Source organism: Ctenopharyngodon idella, chromosome 13 (assembly GCF_019924925.1).
Source record: "Ctenopharyngodon idella isolate HZGC_01 chromosome 13, HZGC01, whole genome shotgun sequence".
NCBI classification, from domain to species: Eukaryota; Metazoa; Chordata; class Actinopteri; order Cypriniformes; family Xenocyprididae; genus Ctenopharyngodon; species Ctenopharyngodon idella.
In genome coordinates this window covers 17,170,085-17,187,627 of record NC_067232.1, presented here as the reverse complement: position 1 = coordinate 17,187,627, position 17,543 = coordinate 17,170,085, and the positions used below count along the sequence as shown (strand labels likewise).

The window sequence follows — 17,543 nt, the reverse complement described above, 5'->3', positions numbered from 1 at the left end:
TCAATCACGAATACGAATAGTTTCGTTAATTATATAGTTATTTTTTATGTAGTAATAAAACACATGTTGTAATTAAAATAGTAGATCAATAAGACATAATAGTAAGGTGACTCATTTCTGTGCACGCAATTCAACCCAACTTCTCTATTCATCGTTCTTTTCCCCTGTAAAATTCTGAATAAAAGTTTGTTGTTCTTATGTATAAATTTTTTAGCGCTTTTCACAAAACATAGGTTCAGCTGTACAGATGATATAGCGCCTTAATAAACTTAGTATTGCTAAAGTATTCAAGTCACAAATACGAATAATTACGTTAATTATAGAGTTTTTTTTTTTTTTTAATATTGTAGTAAAATATGTTGTAATTAAAATAGTAGATCAATAAGGCATAATAGTAAGGTGACTCTCTTTCCTGTTCGCACACAATTCAACCCAACTTCTCTATTCATCGTTAGAGAAGCCTTGGAGTTTTTCCCCTCCCATGCGTGGTGATTGCCACCTACATCGCCCAATCACGTTCCGAGGAAACTTCAAACCGACCAATAGCGTGGCGATGTAGGCCCGAACCCGGTCCAGCAGGCTAGAGCGCGTCCGTGTTATGTGTGCCATGGACTCAGCCCAGTAATATTGACAATAGGGCGAAAAAGGGACCGATATTCCCCCCAAAAACATATTTTCTGGATAAAAATAACCTATAGGTGCGGCGTGTGGATATAAAGAGATACCCGGGGATGTTCATATTTCAGCTGGATCTTTTTCTATCGTCGGAAATTTGAGTGTTTGATGGGATTATTGCTGTGGGTTTGGCAGTTTTTAAGGCCAAAAACAGATTTTGTGTCTTTATTTTTATTTTTCTGCTGCTTCAAGAGGCCTTGAAGGAGGAAAGACGGTTAAAACACCCATATCAGCTCCTCACATCGAAAACATCAAGGTAAACTGAATATTTGAAGGTTTTTTTTTGCCTATCCTGCTCAAGTTTAGATCCGGTTCGTTTTGATGTTTCATATACAAAAGTAAATATGTCAAATAAATGAGGTTAAGGTCCAAAAACACTTTTTATACAGAGTTTGTTAGGGGTTGTGTAGTATTTGTGTACCTAAAAGGAAAAATTGTAACCATACTCTTAATATTTCCCACACATGTCTGACTGTAAAGAAACATTTGAATGGGTGGATGAGTGAAAATCCATGAAGAAAGCTTGTTCTTCATCTGTTTTTGTTTTATTGGTGCTCTGGAATGCAGTGGGTCTATGTCAGCTGCTTGTGTATGTGTAAGTGTGTTTAGGGCCATCAGGAGATCATGAACCTGCATCATCTGCACTCATGTGGAGTGGACTGTAGAATTTTGGAGGTTTCCACTTGTTCTGTCCTTTTAGAAGGAACCAGTGTGCCAAACTGCTCTTGTGCATCTCAGAACTATGTGTCTGTTCATTATGGACTAACCCACCAAATACAAGAAGTTCTGATCATCGCTCCGCTTGTCTGTGCCAACTTCTTGCTTTGGCTCAGTGGCACCGTGCCTCTGTGCCCTGTTTCCATGGTCTGGTTTACTTCAGCTGCCCGGCAGTTTGGCAGTTGCAATATCTCATCACCGGCAATAACACAAGCATCCTATGAGTAGATTTTTGGTGACCTTCAGTCAAAACTAGTGGGAAAGGTTATCTCTAAATAGCTGGTTATAGAGATTAGGGCCAGGGCATCAGTGGCAGAGTGTTTTGGATTAATGGCCGGGCATGTGTGTTTCCTAGATTGTGGTTGCCATGTTCACTTATTTGTCAGTTTATACAGTGGTTAATAAGTCCTAGGGTGTTTTTATACCTGCAGATCTTTATACAGTGGTGAGCTGGATCACCGAACAACATGGATATCTGGGATTATCTCTCACTATAACTAGCACAGTGTCACTGCAGTAGAGATTGCATGATGATTATCTATCTGTCTATCTATCTATCTGTCTATCTAAGAATCATGGTTAACATTGGTTGAGTAAAGGTTGTCATTCCTTGATATTTTACAGAAGTGCTCACATACAGAAATCTGTCACTGTGAATGTCAAACCAGGATGAACTTTACGATGGGACAGGAACATGAATTGGCTCCTCTCATCACCAAGGGTTTTTTCCTGATCTCATGAATCTTACAAAAATTGTGTCCCATTTCACCCCCCCCCTATATATCGTTCATCTTAAAGGGTTAGTTCACCCAAAAATGAAAATAATGTCATTTATTACTCACCCTCATGTCGTTCTACACCCATAAGACCTTCGTTCATCTTCAGAACACAAATTAAGATGTTGTTGGTGAAATCCGATGGCTCAGTGAGGCCTCCATTGAGAGCAAAGCCATTCAAACTCTCAAGGTCCATAAAGCTACTAAAAACATATTTAAAACAGTTCATGTGAGTTCTATCTTAATATTATAAAGCGTCGAGAATACTTTTTGTGCGCCAAAAAAACCCAAAATAACGACTTTTCAACAATATCTATATGGGCCGATTTCAAAACGCTTGCTTCGGAGCTTTACGAATCCAATCAGTGAATTGGAGCGCCAAAGTCACGTGATTTGAGCAGTTTAGCCGTTTGATAGGAAATCTGAATCACTAATTTGAAACAAAAGATTCATAAAGCTCAGAAGCTTCATGAAGCAGAGTTTTGAAATCGGCCCATATAGATATTGTTGAAAAGTCGTTACTTAGTTTTTTTGGCGCACAAAAAGTATTCTTGTCGCTTTATGATATTAAGATAGAACCACTGAAGTCACATGAACTGTTTCAAATATGTTTTTAGTACCTTTATGGACCTTGAGAGTTTGAATGGCTTTGCTCCGAATAGAGACCTCACTGAGCCATCGGATTTAATCAAAAATATCTTAATTTGTGTTCCGAAGATGAACGAAGGTCTTACGGGTGTAGAACGACATGAGTAATAAATGACATTATTTTTGGGTGAACTAACCCTTTAAGTACATTTTAGTTTTGGGAGTGGTCTTTTTTTTTTTTTTTTTTTTTTTCTCAATGTTTAGTTTCTCATTATGATGTGAAATCAATTTTTAATGGTATTAAAAATACTGTATATTATAGTAAAAGAATATTGTAATACAGTTTTTATTTAAATCAACATAAATGCAGCAAATGCTACCAACATAGATGAACATTTATAGTTTATAAATATTTTTAAAAAATCATTTATATAGATTTTTTTTTTTTTTTTTTTTTTGCATTATGATAATGAGATTTACGGAATTGTAAATTATAAAATGTCATAAAAATATTGTCACAGTGGCAGAAATCCTAATAGTCCTAAAATAGCCATTTTTGTCTTGTAGCAAATTATATATATATATATATACCTCCTGCAGATCCTGCAGAGATACATATTACATTATATTATATATTAATTTATCATATTTTTTCTTTTTGTTGGTTTTATGGGGTGAATATAACTTAACTCAGCTCAGGACATTCTCAGAGTCCCAACCACAATGATTGCTTGTGTTTATTCATTTCTACTGACCTTATGCGTTTTTGTCAATGTTCTCTTGTGCGATTGTTTCTTGCATGTGAAATTCATTGTTCTTGTACAAAAGAGAGAAGGTTTATTCTTTGTACAGGTAGTGATACTGCCAGGCCTGTCATGTCTGAGGACAGGAGAAGTGTCCCAGTAAAGGGGTGATATTGTTTGTGGTAGGCTGCACAGTGCAGCATTATGGGATGTCATCAGAAGACACTGGCAGCATCTCACTCCTTTGATGTCTGCTAATTTAAACCTATCGGACAGCAATATCAAAGTGCTCAAAGTGGTCAGATTAAAGAACTCGCCGGCTTCATTTTTTTTTTTTTTTTTTTTTTTTTCGCAAATTCACTTGTCTGCTTAGAGATTTTGCATTAAAAGAATAACTGAGTTCAGTTCTAAGTCTATGACTTGAGCGTCTTGTGTTCCACTAACATGATCAGAGGGAAAGTTCTTTCTCTCTTTCCCTGCTTCCTTGGCCTGTTTTTTGTTTTTAAAGGCTGTGACATCTCTCTTTCTGTTAAAGCCTGTTAACTTCCTGTTAAACTTTTGGGCGTGTTAACATGGTCAGATTGAATAATGAAACTGGAACGTTCTGCACATGTGCAATGACATAGAAATGGCATAATGAAGTAAGATGCACAGGACAAGCTGTTGTCGTTGTTGAATATAGTGTAATAAATGACTCGTGTCAATCTAACATTCTTCGTCCACTCATCCTCTGTGAAGTGGTGCAGGACAACGTCCCACCAGTACTTGTTTTCGGAGGCTTATCCACAGACTCCTTGTTTTGGGTGCATCTCTTATTGCTTGATAAATATAAGCAGCACGGCACAAAGTTTCATCATGTGCTCGTCTCCTAATTAGGACCTAAAGGTTGCACCATGGATAAATGGACAAATTGAATCTGTGCGACATCAATTTAATTGGGAGCATTTGTGCGAGTGCAAATAATTGTTGTGGTGCGACCTTTTTTCTGGAGATGTACCGGTCGACCGGCCATAAATCGGTTTTTAGTTTAATAATTGTAATAATTTCCCAAAATGTAATTTGTGTGAAAATATTATGAAGTCTGTTAACAGGACATTAACACAGGCTGAAGAATGGCGCAAAGAGGAGAGCGCAGATGCGCAGCAGAGAAAATACCAGGCACAGTGATGCTCGAAATATAGGAAGAAAAATATAAACTGGGGTAGGGGTTTATATTAATGTATCTCTGAAGGGAACTGACCGTCTTCAGAATAGTTTTGATGGCATTTTCTTTTCTTCTTACCTCTGTATGAAGTACTGTTTATAAGCGCTGCTGCTTTGTTTACAGCGGTACCTAAAGAAATGCTGTATTGCTTCTTTTCATAAGCGCCACTTGCTGTCAGAGAGTGAATTTGCATTTTCATTCAGTTTGTCTGTTTTTGTTTTGTGCAGGTGTGTGTCTACAGATTTTTTTAAGACCAGTTTGGCCTGTTATAGAGCAAATAAACAACAAATAAATTTGCTTAAACAAAGAAGAAGAAAAAATCGGCCATGAAAACCCATGATTGGTGCATCACTACCGTTTTTATTTCTCTACAAAAAGTGGTGTTGTTTTTAAATAAAAGAAATATTTTGATATATATAAATTGTAGTTGTGATGCTCCTTAATTTTCGGTGGGTGCTCCTAAATTTTTGAAGCTGGAACTTGTGGGCACCAGTGCTACCAAGTAAAAAAGTTAATATCGAGCCCTCAGGATGGTTAGTATTAGGGGTGCAACGGTTCAAATTGCTCACGGTTCGGATCGTATCACGGTTTTAGGGTCACGATTTCGGTACGGTTTGGTATGTGCTATGTTCAGGGAAAATAGGACTACTGTCAAATAAAAATGAAGAAAATAAGAACAAATAATCAAACTACAAGCAACATCACAAATAAATACAATAGAGCAAATATTAAAATAAAATAAACAATGCTTTTCAGGTTTTCAGGTATCTAACAGTAGTTTTCAGGTACAGAAAATGGATAAAGTAATCAAATATAAAATAACACTGCATATTATCTACACTGTATGTATTAAATAAAGATTAATCATTATTGAAGTTACAAAAACTATTCAGTCAAGAGCAGTGAGTGATTTCTTGTCATTTGTTGTTTGATTTTACATTAAAAACACAGGGAGCAGGAATAGTTTTTTTTCCCTTTAAGACATGCAGGATCCAGTACATATACTGTTACACATGCGTTGTTTTTCTCGACTATTATACGTTCACTTAAGACATAACCGACTATGTTTGCTAGGACACTCGCCAAGACGGACCTGTTGACATAATTTTTGTATGAATTTGTCCGCTGAAGCGCAAGCGTTGAAAGAGAACTCAGTATTTGCGCGCTGTCTGAAATAAGCGTGCGCGCTTCTGATGAGCGCACACACAAATCTTCTCACAGCGCATGCGAGTACTCTTTCACGTCTTGCACTCGAATGTTTAAATTAGCAAGGCTTAAATGAGTTTAGTTTAAACACAGATAGCAACGTGTGCTGTTCAGGTCTCACCTACGCTCGCGCGCTGTCAACACCAGGGTGATGACGGCGTAAATGACTGGGGATATAGAGCATACCGCACTCGCATTGAACAAAGTTGACAAAGAGTGACTGTTTTGTCCACGCTTTTTGATTATCGTTGTTGTAAAGTATGGGAAGCCAGAATGTGCATCCATCGACTGAAACACATTATCTGAACTCTGTCTGTCTGTTTTTCACGTTGCTATTTTAAACAAACCATATTAGCCTATAGATGCGTCGTCATTCGAGATTGTCCGCTGTGCAAGTGCATGCCGACCCGTAAGTGGAGAACGGTACGGTTCGATTTTTTTTTTTTTTTACCGAGAACCGTTGCACCCCTAGTTAGTATGTGCCAAAAGCGGGGAACTCTTTATATTTGTGCATGTCAAAAGATTAAACCTGATTTGAAGCTTGTGACATATAAACATGCACATCAGCCCGATCGCTTTATTTAGCGTTCGTTCGGATTCATCAATCGGTATGATTTCATTACTTTCCCCATTACTTTCAGCTTTCAGTCAAAAGATCACCTGTAGACTTGTGAAAAACCTTATCCAGACTTGTACAGTGAACCAGTCAGTGTCCTACTGTATTCTACACCCCTTCTTCCATCACAACAGGGTCATTTCTTTTTGAATTCTGCTAATGATGAATTTGTTTCCATGCTTTTACTTTCATCGTAGTTTACATTCCTTCCTTTATTTACATCTCTGCCTAGATTTTCATTTCATACCACATCATTTCCTTCCTTTAGCCATTTGTGGTTTGTTTTGTAATTACAGTTGCTTTTGAATTGCAAACTTTTGTCCAAGGGCATTGACATTTCAGGCCTGGTTTTAGTGCTGCTTGCTAACACTGGTCCTGCAATAAAGCTTACTGTACAGACATTATAAAAATACTTACACATCACTGATCTATAAACCCCAATGCAACTAATTGCTGTTTACAATGATGGAGATTAATTTGTCAAACTGCTACATTATGTCTTGTTTTTGCATTAAGGATTCAAGTATCTCTTTAATTCATCATAGAACAGTCCCACCAGATTCCTACAGAACTGTTATGATTTAGGGTTGGGCGATGTCCCCTAAATTGGCAGTTGACGATGTTTACACTAAAACATCGTGATGGACGATGATATCGTCGGGGGGGGGGATTGTTTTAATTATTCGTTATTTTACTTTATTACTTTATTTATTTTATTTCCCAACTAATGACTCATCTGGGCTTTCCAATAAGTTGCACGTAAGGGGAAAAAAAGTAGCTTTCTTCCACTTAAAAAGAGTTGTGCACTTTTAAGCACTTTTATTTTAATATATCTCTTTACATATTTTTTTTTCTACTTAAAACCTAATTTCGTTATTTTACTAACCCAACTAATGACTCATCCGGGCTTTCCAATAGGTTGCACGTAAGGGGAAAAAAGTAGCTTTCTTCCACTTAAGAAGAGTTGTGCACTTTTAAGCACTTTTTATTTTAATATATCTCTTTACATAAATATTTTTTTCTTCTTAAAAACTATAATTTCGTCATCCGGGCTTTCCAATAGGTTGCACGTGAGGGGAAAAAAAAGTAGCTTCCACTTAAAGAGTTATGTTCTTCTGTGTTTTAATAAATTTGTGTTATCAGAATCACCTTCATTCTTTCATTTGATTTGACATTATGGCCAAGGAAAATTGTCTTTAAAGGTATTTATTAACCAGACAAAAGTTAATTGACGTTCGCTGAATTCTGGGTTTATATCTTAAACTGCTTCAGTGCAGTATAGCCACAGAGCTATGTAACAATGAGCACGATCTCCCGAGACACTACAATAGGCTACTAATAATTCATTAATAAGGGCTGTTTTCTTGTACAAAATTAAATATTTTAAGTTAAATGTACAGTGTTAGACATGTAAAAAAGACAAGATTCTAACAATGTCAAGATCAAATGCCTGACACGGTATTTTCACAGACTAACACACGTCACGTCTCTGGCATAGACTACCGTAGCCTATTTAAAATATCATATATGCATTAGTTATATTCTCAATTTAATTTACAGAGCAATTCCTGCAAAGATTTTAGGTTAAATATAGTCTATAGAAGAGACTAGGATTAGTGTGTGTATTTTTTTTTAACAGTCTATGGTGTCGACTCACAGCGGGGCGGGGCGGGGGCGGGACATCACGATGGTGTCTCTCCATCATGATGTCGGTCGGAAATTATTTTTGCATCATTCTTTGTTGTTCTGCAGGAATATCTACCATTAATCATGTAATTATGCAGCCTAATTAGTGTAATTGACAGTAGGAGTGTATGTTTACATGTGACTTACATGTGACATTATAACAACCCTCACTTGTGCTCTCATGTACCAAGGACTATTCAGACATAGGATATATTCTTTACATGTTCCAAATACAAACGCATGCAATTTTGGAGCATTAATTATTTTTTTTAATTTTTTTTTTTTATAAATATTGTGACGGATATTTTTGTGTAGGATGTGCCAAATGTGTGTTAATGACTTGTCTCACACATCTCTCTCTCTTCTCCAGGGCTATGTCCTCCGCAGCCACCACTCCTCCATCAGTGGATAAAGTAGACGGATTTTCCCGGAAGTCTGTCAGGAAGGCCAAGCAGAAACGTTCTCAGAGTTCCTCACAGTTCCGCTCTCAGGGCAAACCAATCGAACTCACACCTCTTCCCCTGCTTAAAGGTGACTCACTCATGATAACTAAATGCTCTCATAACCACTTGAGGTCTGAAATACAGAGTAGAATGTAATTCTGATTCAGACTGCTTCAATGGTCTATACAGCCTTACAATAGAATAAGCATACAGCCTTTGCTGAATCTCTCTGGAAATGTCTCAAAAGTTGAGTGCATTGCATTTTTCCTCTATGGCAGTGTCCTCTAGTTACACTACCGTTCACAGGTTTGGGGTCTGTAAGGGCCATGACACACCAAGCTGACGGTCATCTGTTGGGCTAGAGTTGTCAAAAGTACCGACTTCGGTACCAAGTCGGTACCAACTTGGCGTCTTATCAGCAGACAGGTCCGCTGATAAGACGCCTGCTTTCAAACGCTCCCGCTTTCAAATTCAAACACTTCCGTGTGCTTTCAAATGCTCCCGTGCGTGATCATTGTAGCCAATCACAGACATATCCGATGAGCGCGTCAACACAATAGCCAATCAGACGTGCTTACGCATACTCTCCACAGCGCTCAAAGTGTCATATTTTTAAAATTTCAGTACCGATTGGTACCAAAGTCGGTACTTTTGACAGCTCTACATTGTGCAGCATCGGGCCGTCGGTGAGTGTCAGTCGGGCTCATTTTTTTTGGTGTGTACCACATGTTTGCTCTAGTCAGGCTTACGTCGGTTGTAGTTTGGTTGATTGACCGGCATCAGGTTCATCGGTGAGAGAGTCAGTGCACGAGATAAAAAGTGAAATTGATGAAAGAGAGCAAAGAAGTCAAGACGGCACAGACAGAAGGCTGTTCTAATTTTGTCATCTTATCTGAGCATTCCAAATTGTGAATATTTTCATAACAACATGAGCCACCTGGAGTGAAGAAAGTGATCAACATGATTGCTATTTAAAAGGGTAAGCAAGCACTGCTTTGCTTCTGCAGTCCTAGTTCAGTTTCTCTTTTTCAATTACTAAAATACCTACTGAAAAATACCTATTGATACCTGCTGATATAGACAGTTTTTTTTTTTTTTTTTTTCCCCTTACACGCAGGCGCAGAATGCACATGCTAGTTGGCAGATGGATGTAGTCTTTGCAGTGTGTTCAAGGCAAGCGCAGCTTTTTGCTCAGATGCACTGTCGGCTTTTGTCACCGCTAGTTCTCTGACGTAGGCTTGGTGTGTTGACATGGCTAGGGTTGTCAAACGCACCAGTACTACTGGTACCAGTCTATACTTTAAAAAAAAAAAAAAAAAGTACTGGTACCAGCGTTTCTGTAGTACTGGGTATATTCGGTACCCACTGATAGATGCTGCTTTCAAACGCTCTCGTTCGTGTTTGTTTGAGCTCTCTCTGAGTGTCAAAGGTTTGTATTTACAGCGTGTTTTTACAAGCATTGAAAGCACAATCATATCTGATGAGTGCTTGAACTCAATGGCCTATCAGAACAGGGTATCCGCGGAGCATTAAAAAGCATTAAAAGTCATTAAATGGATTTTGCGAAAATTAAGGCCTTAAATGGCATTAAAAAGCATTACATTTTATTCCTACAGGCATTACATTTTTTAGATAGTTTTGAAGAAAAATAGTACTACCAGTTTATTTTGAATATAGCCTTCATAATTAATAACTGATCACATTTGCTGTCACAAAATATGTACATTGGTGTGATACACATGCGGAACCAGATTGGTAATTGCCTCCGGCCGGTGCAAAGTTGCCGTAATGCTGTTTTTGATAGCGGCTTACCGGCTTGGACCTGGAGACTGAAGGCTGCATCAGTGTTGCCAGCTTAGCGACTTTTTTCCAAGCAAGCGCATTGTGACAAATATAGCGACTTGTTGAAACCTTATCTAGCTTCCGAGACTCCCTGGTACTGCCGCACGAGCGCGAGGTCTTGCTTTCCTGCCGCTGCCGCAGGCGCACCTCTCTCTGCATCTGTTCTGTTCAGTGAGTGACTGAGGATCAGCGCATTCAGTTGAGGCTGTGCGCTCTGTCAGAGAACAAAATAGATACTATTGCTTCTAACCTGAGTGATCATTTTACATACAGCCAAAATCACAGCAAATGTCTTTATCTTATGTGTATGGTGATTTTGTCAGACAACGTCTCGATTACAAATCAGGATTATAACATGTCAGGGCTCGACACTAATGCTTGTCAGTTAGTCCGGGATAAGTGGATTTTTTGAAGGGGCAAGTAAAAGAGAATTTGATTAAATAGTCAATAAAAAAATAAAAAAACTTGGGAATCACCAAAACGCAAGAATGACAGATTTGATTAGTGTAAGTGGCGATCGATAGTGGATAATAGGCTGTATAATGGACTGAAGGTTACAGGGTTGCTCACGCAGCCTTGTTTTCATTAGCCTACTGAATGATTCAGCGTTTTGAACGAATCGGTTGAATCAAGCATCCCAATGTGCATACTATCCGTCCTAAATAGTATTGAATATTACTAATGTCACATACTATTTAGGATGGATAGAATGCACATTGAGACGCAGACAATGACTCATTCATAAACAACTGCCTCATTCTTGAATGAATCAGCCATTGGAATGAATCGTTTGAATGAATGACTCAATGACTCACTTATTAAGACGGTTACTTGCCGCCACCTACTGGTGGTTTAGTTTCATTTTAAAAGTATCACTTTCCCCCCAACATTTCTTATTTGAATTTTCAAAAAATATTTAAAAAAAATCCAATAATATTATTAAATGCAGTTGTATTTTTTTTTTATTGTAAATGATTTAATTTGATTGGTAACAGCCCTTAGTGTCTTATTCTAATTGAATTTATTGAACAAATTTAAGAATTTAAAAATAAAAGATGAATCATACATTTTACATGAATCATACAGGATTGGGTGGGGGGAAATTGCCCCTTGTAAAGGTAAAAAAAAAAAATGCCCTGGCAAGCTGGAATATTCTGAAAGGATATTGCTTCAGAATAAATTTATATTTACATCGGAAAAAAAAATCGCAGAATGCGAGTGCAACGTAATGACATAATGAATATTCTAATTGCCGTATGACGTAATCTATTTACATTTTTTTTATATATATATATATTAAAAATTGCCATTAAAAAGCATTAAACCTGTAGAAACCCTGCAGAAGTGCTAGTCAGTAAGTTAGTCAGATTCTGCTTAACACCACTGAAAAGGCAAGAGGTTTTGTTTTGTTCAACGCAAGTTGAACGCTCACAAATCCTTTCATTATAACCAACAAAGTGTAAACACGATGTAAGTAAGAGATTCATTGTACAATTAAGACAGCTTTTATTTATTATGACAGGAGTTTTCACGAGTGCAGAATTTAGTGAGCTTATGCTTTACAGATTGACAGTCTTAGTGGTTATAAAGGGAGGGCTCTTCTCTTGCTTTCTGTTTATTACCCATTCACAATCTGAAGACAAGTTTAGTTTTTCATGCTGCTATGTACATTTCAAAGTTTCTAGATTGTCAACTGTATTAAATGTGCGATTGAATCGGAAACTCGTTTGTGTTGGTTCCAAGTAGGGATGTGACGTGAGAGAAATTTTCCCACCAGTTAATCGACGTTTGACAACACCGGTAATGCCGGTATCACCGGGGCGGGGCGAATTTGGAGTTGGAGTTTTCCCCTCTTTTAAATCGCTTACGTTGCGTGTCCCTGGGCACAGAGCAGAGTGAGCGTTTGCAGTTATGAAAGCTCAACTTCCATAGGAATGAACTGAATGCCCGTGCGGCTGTGCGCATTTTACATTCGCTTTAGAATTAGCACCAATTCAGGTGCGGCAATTGCTTGAATGGTGGGTTCATTATTATTCTTCATGAAAAACACAACAACAAAACAGTACAATGACAAACTCGCTTAAATAGGCGCTTTTACATTTAATCTTGAAACCAAATCCTCCGCCGTCATCAAAAGTATCTTGTCAGTCAAGAGTGAGGCGAAATGGGCGATGTGAAGTGAAATCTGACTCCTGCTGCTGATCTGTACTGCGTGTCTTGTTCGGCTCGCGCTGAATTGAGCTGACGTGTTCAGTTTTTAATTGAAGTGTCTGTTCTCTAACTGCACTAAATTATTTTTATTACTATAAAAAATCAAAACGACGGTGGGGCAAGTGATGTAACAGTGTTTAATCGAACCAAACATGACAAGTGTGAACGCACCCTAATAAACACACGACTACGACAATGTATGGTTTATCTGAGTTCTTCTAGCCTTCCTGGGTATTTTCATGATAATAAAGTATATTTATAATGCAATGCTAATCGACATAGCCTTTATCACGGTATAGAATACTATGAAATATGTTGTCTGCCTTATTCTATGTGAGAAGCCAAATCATCTCACAGAAGGATGTCGTCTGTGAAAATGTCGTCTTTTGTTGGACAAGAGATTTATAAATGCTTCTCATGTTTGGAAAGATGTTTGACGCATTGCTTTATCAAATGCACGTTATAAGCGACTTACAGATGGAGCAGCATTTACTACTGATCACAGAGCCGTGCTTCACTGACAAGCTACGCATAAAAAAAATTATCGCAGCCTTTGTGATTTCATAATCGCAATAAGCCGAACGGGTTAAGCGCGATTTTGGGTTAATTTCGATGAATCGTGCAGCCCTACTTCCAGGGCAACCTGATATCTATAACAAAAATCAAGTGCGGTCATTTTATGTGCAACTTCGAATTGTTCAACAATCTTTTAGAACAGTTTAAGAACAGTTAGTAAAAGTGAAGTTTTTAAACTTACACTGCATGCATAATTATAATGCAAGTTGATTTTCTGATCATATTTTTTTTCCAGGCACATTTTACCAATTCCAAACCACATCAATCTTAATAACTACTATTAATTTTGTATTTAATCATTTTTAAGTGATATATAATTGTTCATGAAGGCTGGAAATGAAAAACACCTTATATTGAGGTGTGCATAATTATTAGGCAGGTTTTCTTTTACAGATAAAATGAGCCAAAAATAGATTTAACTCAGACTGAAAAGTCAAAAATTATTAAATGCCCATGAGAATGATGCAATACTAATGCAATACTAGAAATTGCAAAGTTAAGGCATGACCATTGGAGAGCAAAAAACTCATTGGGTCAGCAGAGTCAGACAAAAATGGGTGGAGAAGAAAAGACACATGTTAACTGCAAAAGAATTAAGAATTAAGGTGAAGGATTAAGTGTGAAACCATCAGGAACCCTTTAGTCTCCAGCGCCACCATTTTTCAGAACTGCAACCTACCTGGAGTCTCCAGAAGTGTGAGGTGTCAGGATCTCAGAGACTTTGCTATGGTAAAGAATCCTGAAAAATGACCCTCACTTAAGAAGAAACACAAGCTGGAGTGTTGTAAAATACACACAGACTGTTTTTTTTTTTTTTTTTTTTTTTTTTTTTTAAATAGGCTTTATAGACAGACAGATTGAGAGTGACTCTTGAAGGGCCAGCACCACATCCTCTTGTACCACTGTTTGAAGAATTTATCTTCCAGAATCTGTCAGTAAAGTGTGGGAGTTCATTTTTAGTCCATCTCCCACCCTGAAGTCCATTTTGCAGAGATGGACTAAAAATGAACTCCCAAAACAGTCTTCATGTATTTTACAACACTTCAGCTTGTGATTCTTATTAAGTGGGGGTCATTTTTTAGGATTCTTTACCTAACCTAAGTCTCTGAGATCCTGACACCTCGCACTTCTGGAGACTCCAGGTAGGTTGCCGTTCTGGAAAATGGTGGCGCTGGAGACTAAAGGGTTCCTGATGGTTTCACACTTAATTCTTCACCTTAATTCTTAATTCTTTTGCAGTTAAAATGTCTTTTTTTCTTCTCCACCTGTTTTTGTCTGACCCTGCTGACCCAATGAGCATTTTGCTGTCCAATGGTCATGCCTTAACTTTGCAATTTCTAGTATTGCATTAGTATTTTATTCTTCTCATGAGCATTTAATAATTTTTGACTTTTCAGTCTGTGTTAAATCTCTCATTTTGCCTGTAAAAGAAAACCTGCCTAATCCTTTTTCTTTGTACTGATGATGCAGTAATTTTAGTGTCTTATCAAAAAAGGGGTCCTGGTCTGGAGGATAAAATGGCTTTTCAGTTACCATAAATTTCCAGTTGGTTTTTGGATAATAAATTTTCTTACACTAAGGTCAGACTGAGGCCAGTCTTTTTACTTCTAGAGGGGGATTAAGTAAAAATGCCAAATTTTTGGTTAGGATCAGTGATATTGTAATAGAATCAAAGAATGTTGTAAATTATTTGGGATGTCTCATTGATAATAAATTAACAGGTGAAATTATGGATAGAAAAGTTTTTACAAAAATATGTAGTAGAATTAAATTTTTACTTGAGTAATGAATGTTTTAAGGGTAACAGTAATGTGAAATATCATAATTTATAAAAATAATAATAGTTTTCTAATTTAAAATATTTTAAAATGTAATATATTCCTCTGATGGCAAAGCTGAACTTTCAGCATCATTACTCCAGGCTTCAGTGTCACACGATCCTTCAGAAATCATACTAATATGCTGATTTGGTGCTCAAGAAACATTTCTTATCAATTTTGAAAACCGCTGTGCTGCTTAATATTTTTGTGGAAACCGTGATGCTTTTTTTTTTTTTTTTTTTTTCAGAATTCTTTGATGCACAGAATTTACAAAACATTATTTGAAATATTATCAATTTAGTGTTTCCTATAAATAAAAGTTAAAAGTTAATAAAAGAATAAAAGTTAATTTCTTAAAAAAACTTCTGCACATACAGCTCTGTAAAACTTTTTGATTTGTAAAATGTCAGATAGTAGAGTTGTACATCTCGACTTATCTGTGCTTGTTTAGGGTGACTTCTCATTCTGTTTAGAAAAGTGCAGATCTGACACTTTTTTCTTTTATCCACTAGTGAATAATATGAAAATACTGTTGATTTCACTGTATTATAAATATGCTTCTCTGTTGTTTACTGAATCACCCTCCGTTGCTGTAGGAGACAACCTTCACGGTAAAACAAACAGATGCACAGTCATATCAAATGTTTTGTCCCACAAAGCTTGACTGAGAAATGTGGTGCTGTTGATGGCAGTCTCAAAATGAGATACAAAGACAGAAATCTGTTTCACAAGTGATCAGATCAGAGCTGGGGCTTACAGATTTCTGTCAGTTAGTCATGCGTCTGAACTGAAGAGCTTGTTTTTGTGGAGTGTGTGTAATGGAGTGAAAATGTGGGTGTGTGTGCAGTCATGTGCCTTACATTTGTCCATTGCTCTGACTTGCTTTTTCCTCTTCTTCCTTTAGAGTTAAACAAGCATTTGAACTAGGACTGTTAAAGACCCCCTGTGGTGAAAATCAAGCTTTTAATGTTGTTTATATGCCTGTGTGGTGCTTTTAATGTGCTTCAGACAAACCATGGGCAAATTCATCAGACAACACTATTGCTGAGTATTTTCTCCTTAAAACTACAGTGTACCAAAGAGAGTCTCAAAATCATGGTTTGAAACCGTACCTGTTTCCTTCCGTCACAAACATGTAATCAATCCTGACAATCAACCTTCTTCGTACACCTTGGCAATAGAATCGCCATTAGCTAGTACATTTTTTTTTGTTTACTCGCCAGACTGAAACACTATTTTTTTTTATATATATTGATTCCACCAAATCAGCTTATCTTTGTAAAATGGCAAAGCTTTTTAAATACCATTATGTGTCCAACGTTGTAGAGAGCAATACATAAAACTCATTACCAATTCTGATACATTCACTTGTAGACAAGCCTGTATAATTGGCTCTTCCACTTCTTCTGAAGAATCAGTTTCTGGTTCAAACATATATGTAATTTTTTCAACAAAGATGAGATTTAAGGGATAAAATTATTGAAATTATTGCAGGGGACTTCAATAGAAAACAATTAATAGAAATATATATAGAAGTAATCATAAAAAACTGCTTTGAGTCAATTATCTATGTACAATGTATTTAATTAGTTAGTTAATTAAATAACTGTCAAATTAAAAAATAATAAATTACAGCGTCAATGGAAATAATCAGTGATTATGACTGATATTTGTGCAGCGCTGTCAGAACTGCAATGTAACTTGTTTTCACTGCTGCAAACGTGGTTTGTTTAAAGAGACTGACTTATTTGACCAAATAACCTTTGAGTCCATATCAGTGTGTCGAGCGGTCAAACAGGTTGATTTAGTATTTGTAGAGTGCGTCTGATTGGCTGTTGCCGAGGTAACCGCCCTCCCACAGAGGCTTTGTCTGTTTACCTCTCATCATAAATGAATGCTAAATACAATCGTTCATTTATCAGAACAGACAACACCTGTTTCATGTCAGAATGTCACTGCATTGCCTGTATAACACTTGTGATGCATTATTAAAGTTATTGACATCAGATATGTTAAATCTATTCATTGATGGTCTTAGAAATGGAGCAGAAGTGAGTAAAAGCGTTTCCAATGACCTTTGCCCCCTGCAGAATGCTCAGTAAGGATTATGGGAAGGGATCAAAGCATCTCGCTCCCTGCAGGGGTCGCTAACTCAAAGGTCACAGAGATGGTGTGTTTCGAGTTATGTGATAGGCTAATGTTTTAGTAAAGATGAGGTTCCTGGTAGCCTAGCAACAGTCCATGTGCATGAGGACAACAATAATCAATCATGAAATATGATAATCTGGCTTATCCAATAAGTATAGAGTTTGAGATTGCAAGGTAGCCAATATATGTATCTTTACATAATGTTTGTTGCTATACATTGGCAGTTGTTGTGTATTTGTTTAATAATGTATAATAATGTATAAAGTAATGTTTAAATATGCATATTGGAAAA

The 17,543-nt window shown here is 37.0% G+C and overlaps 1 protein-coding gene across 1 annotated transcript in view; it reads left to right on the top strand.

Moving 5' to 3' along the window:
- Positions 1-557: 557 nt before the first annotated feature.
- ppp2r5eb (protein phosphatase 2, regulatory subunit B', epsilon isoform b) overlaps positions 558-17,543 on the top strand; it is a 36,693-nt gene continuing 19,707 nt past the window's right edge. Inside the window, exons 1-2 of the mRNA XM_051917143.1 lie at positions 558-931; positions 8,582-8,742. Of these exons, the coding sequence (XP_051773103.1) occupies positions 8,586-8,742 (157 nt within the window). The 5' untranslated portion in view covers positions 558-931; positions 8,582-8,585. The remainder of the gene's footprint in view (positions 932-8,581; positions 8,743-17,543) is intronic.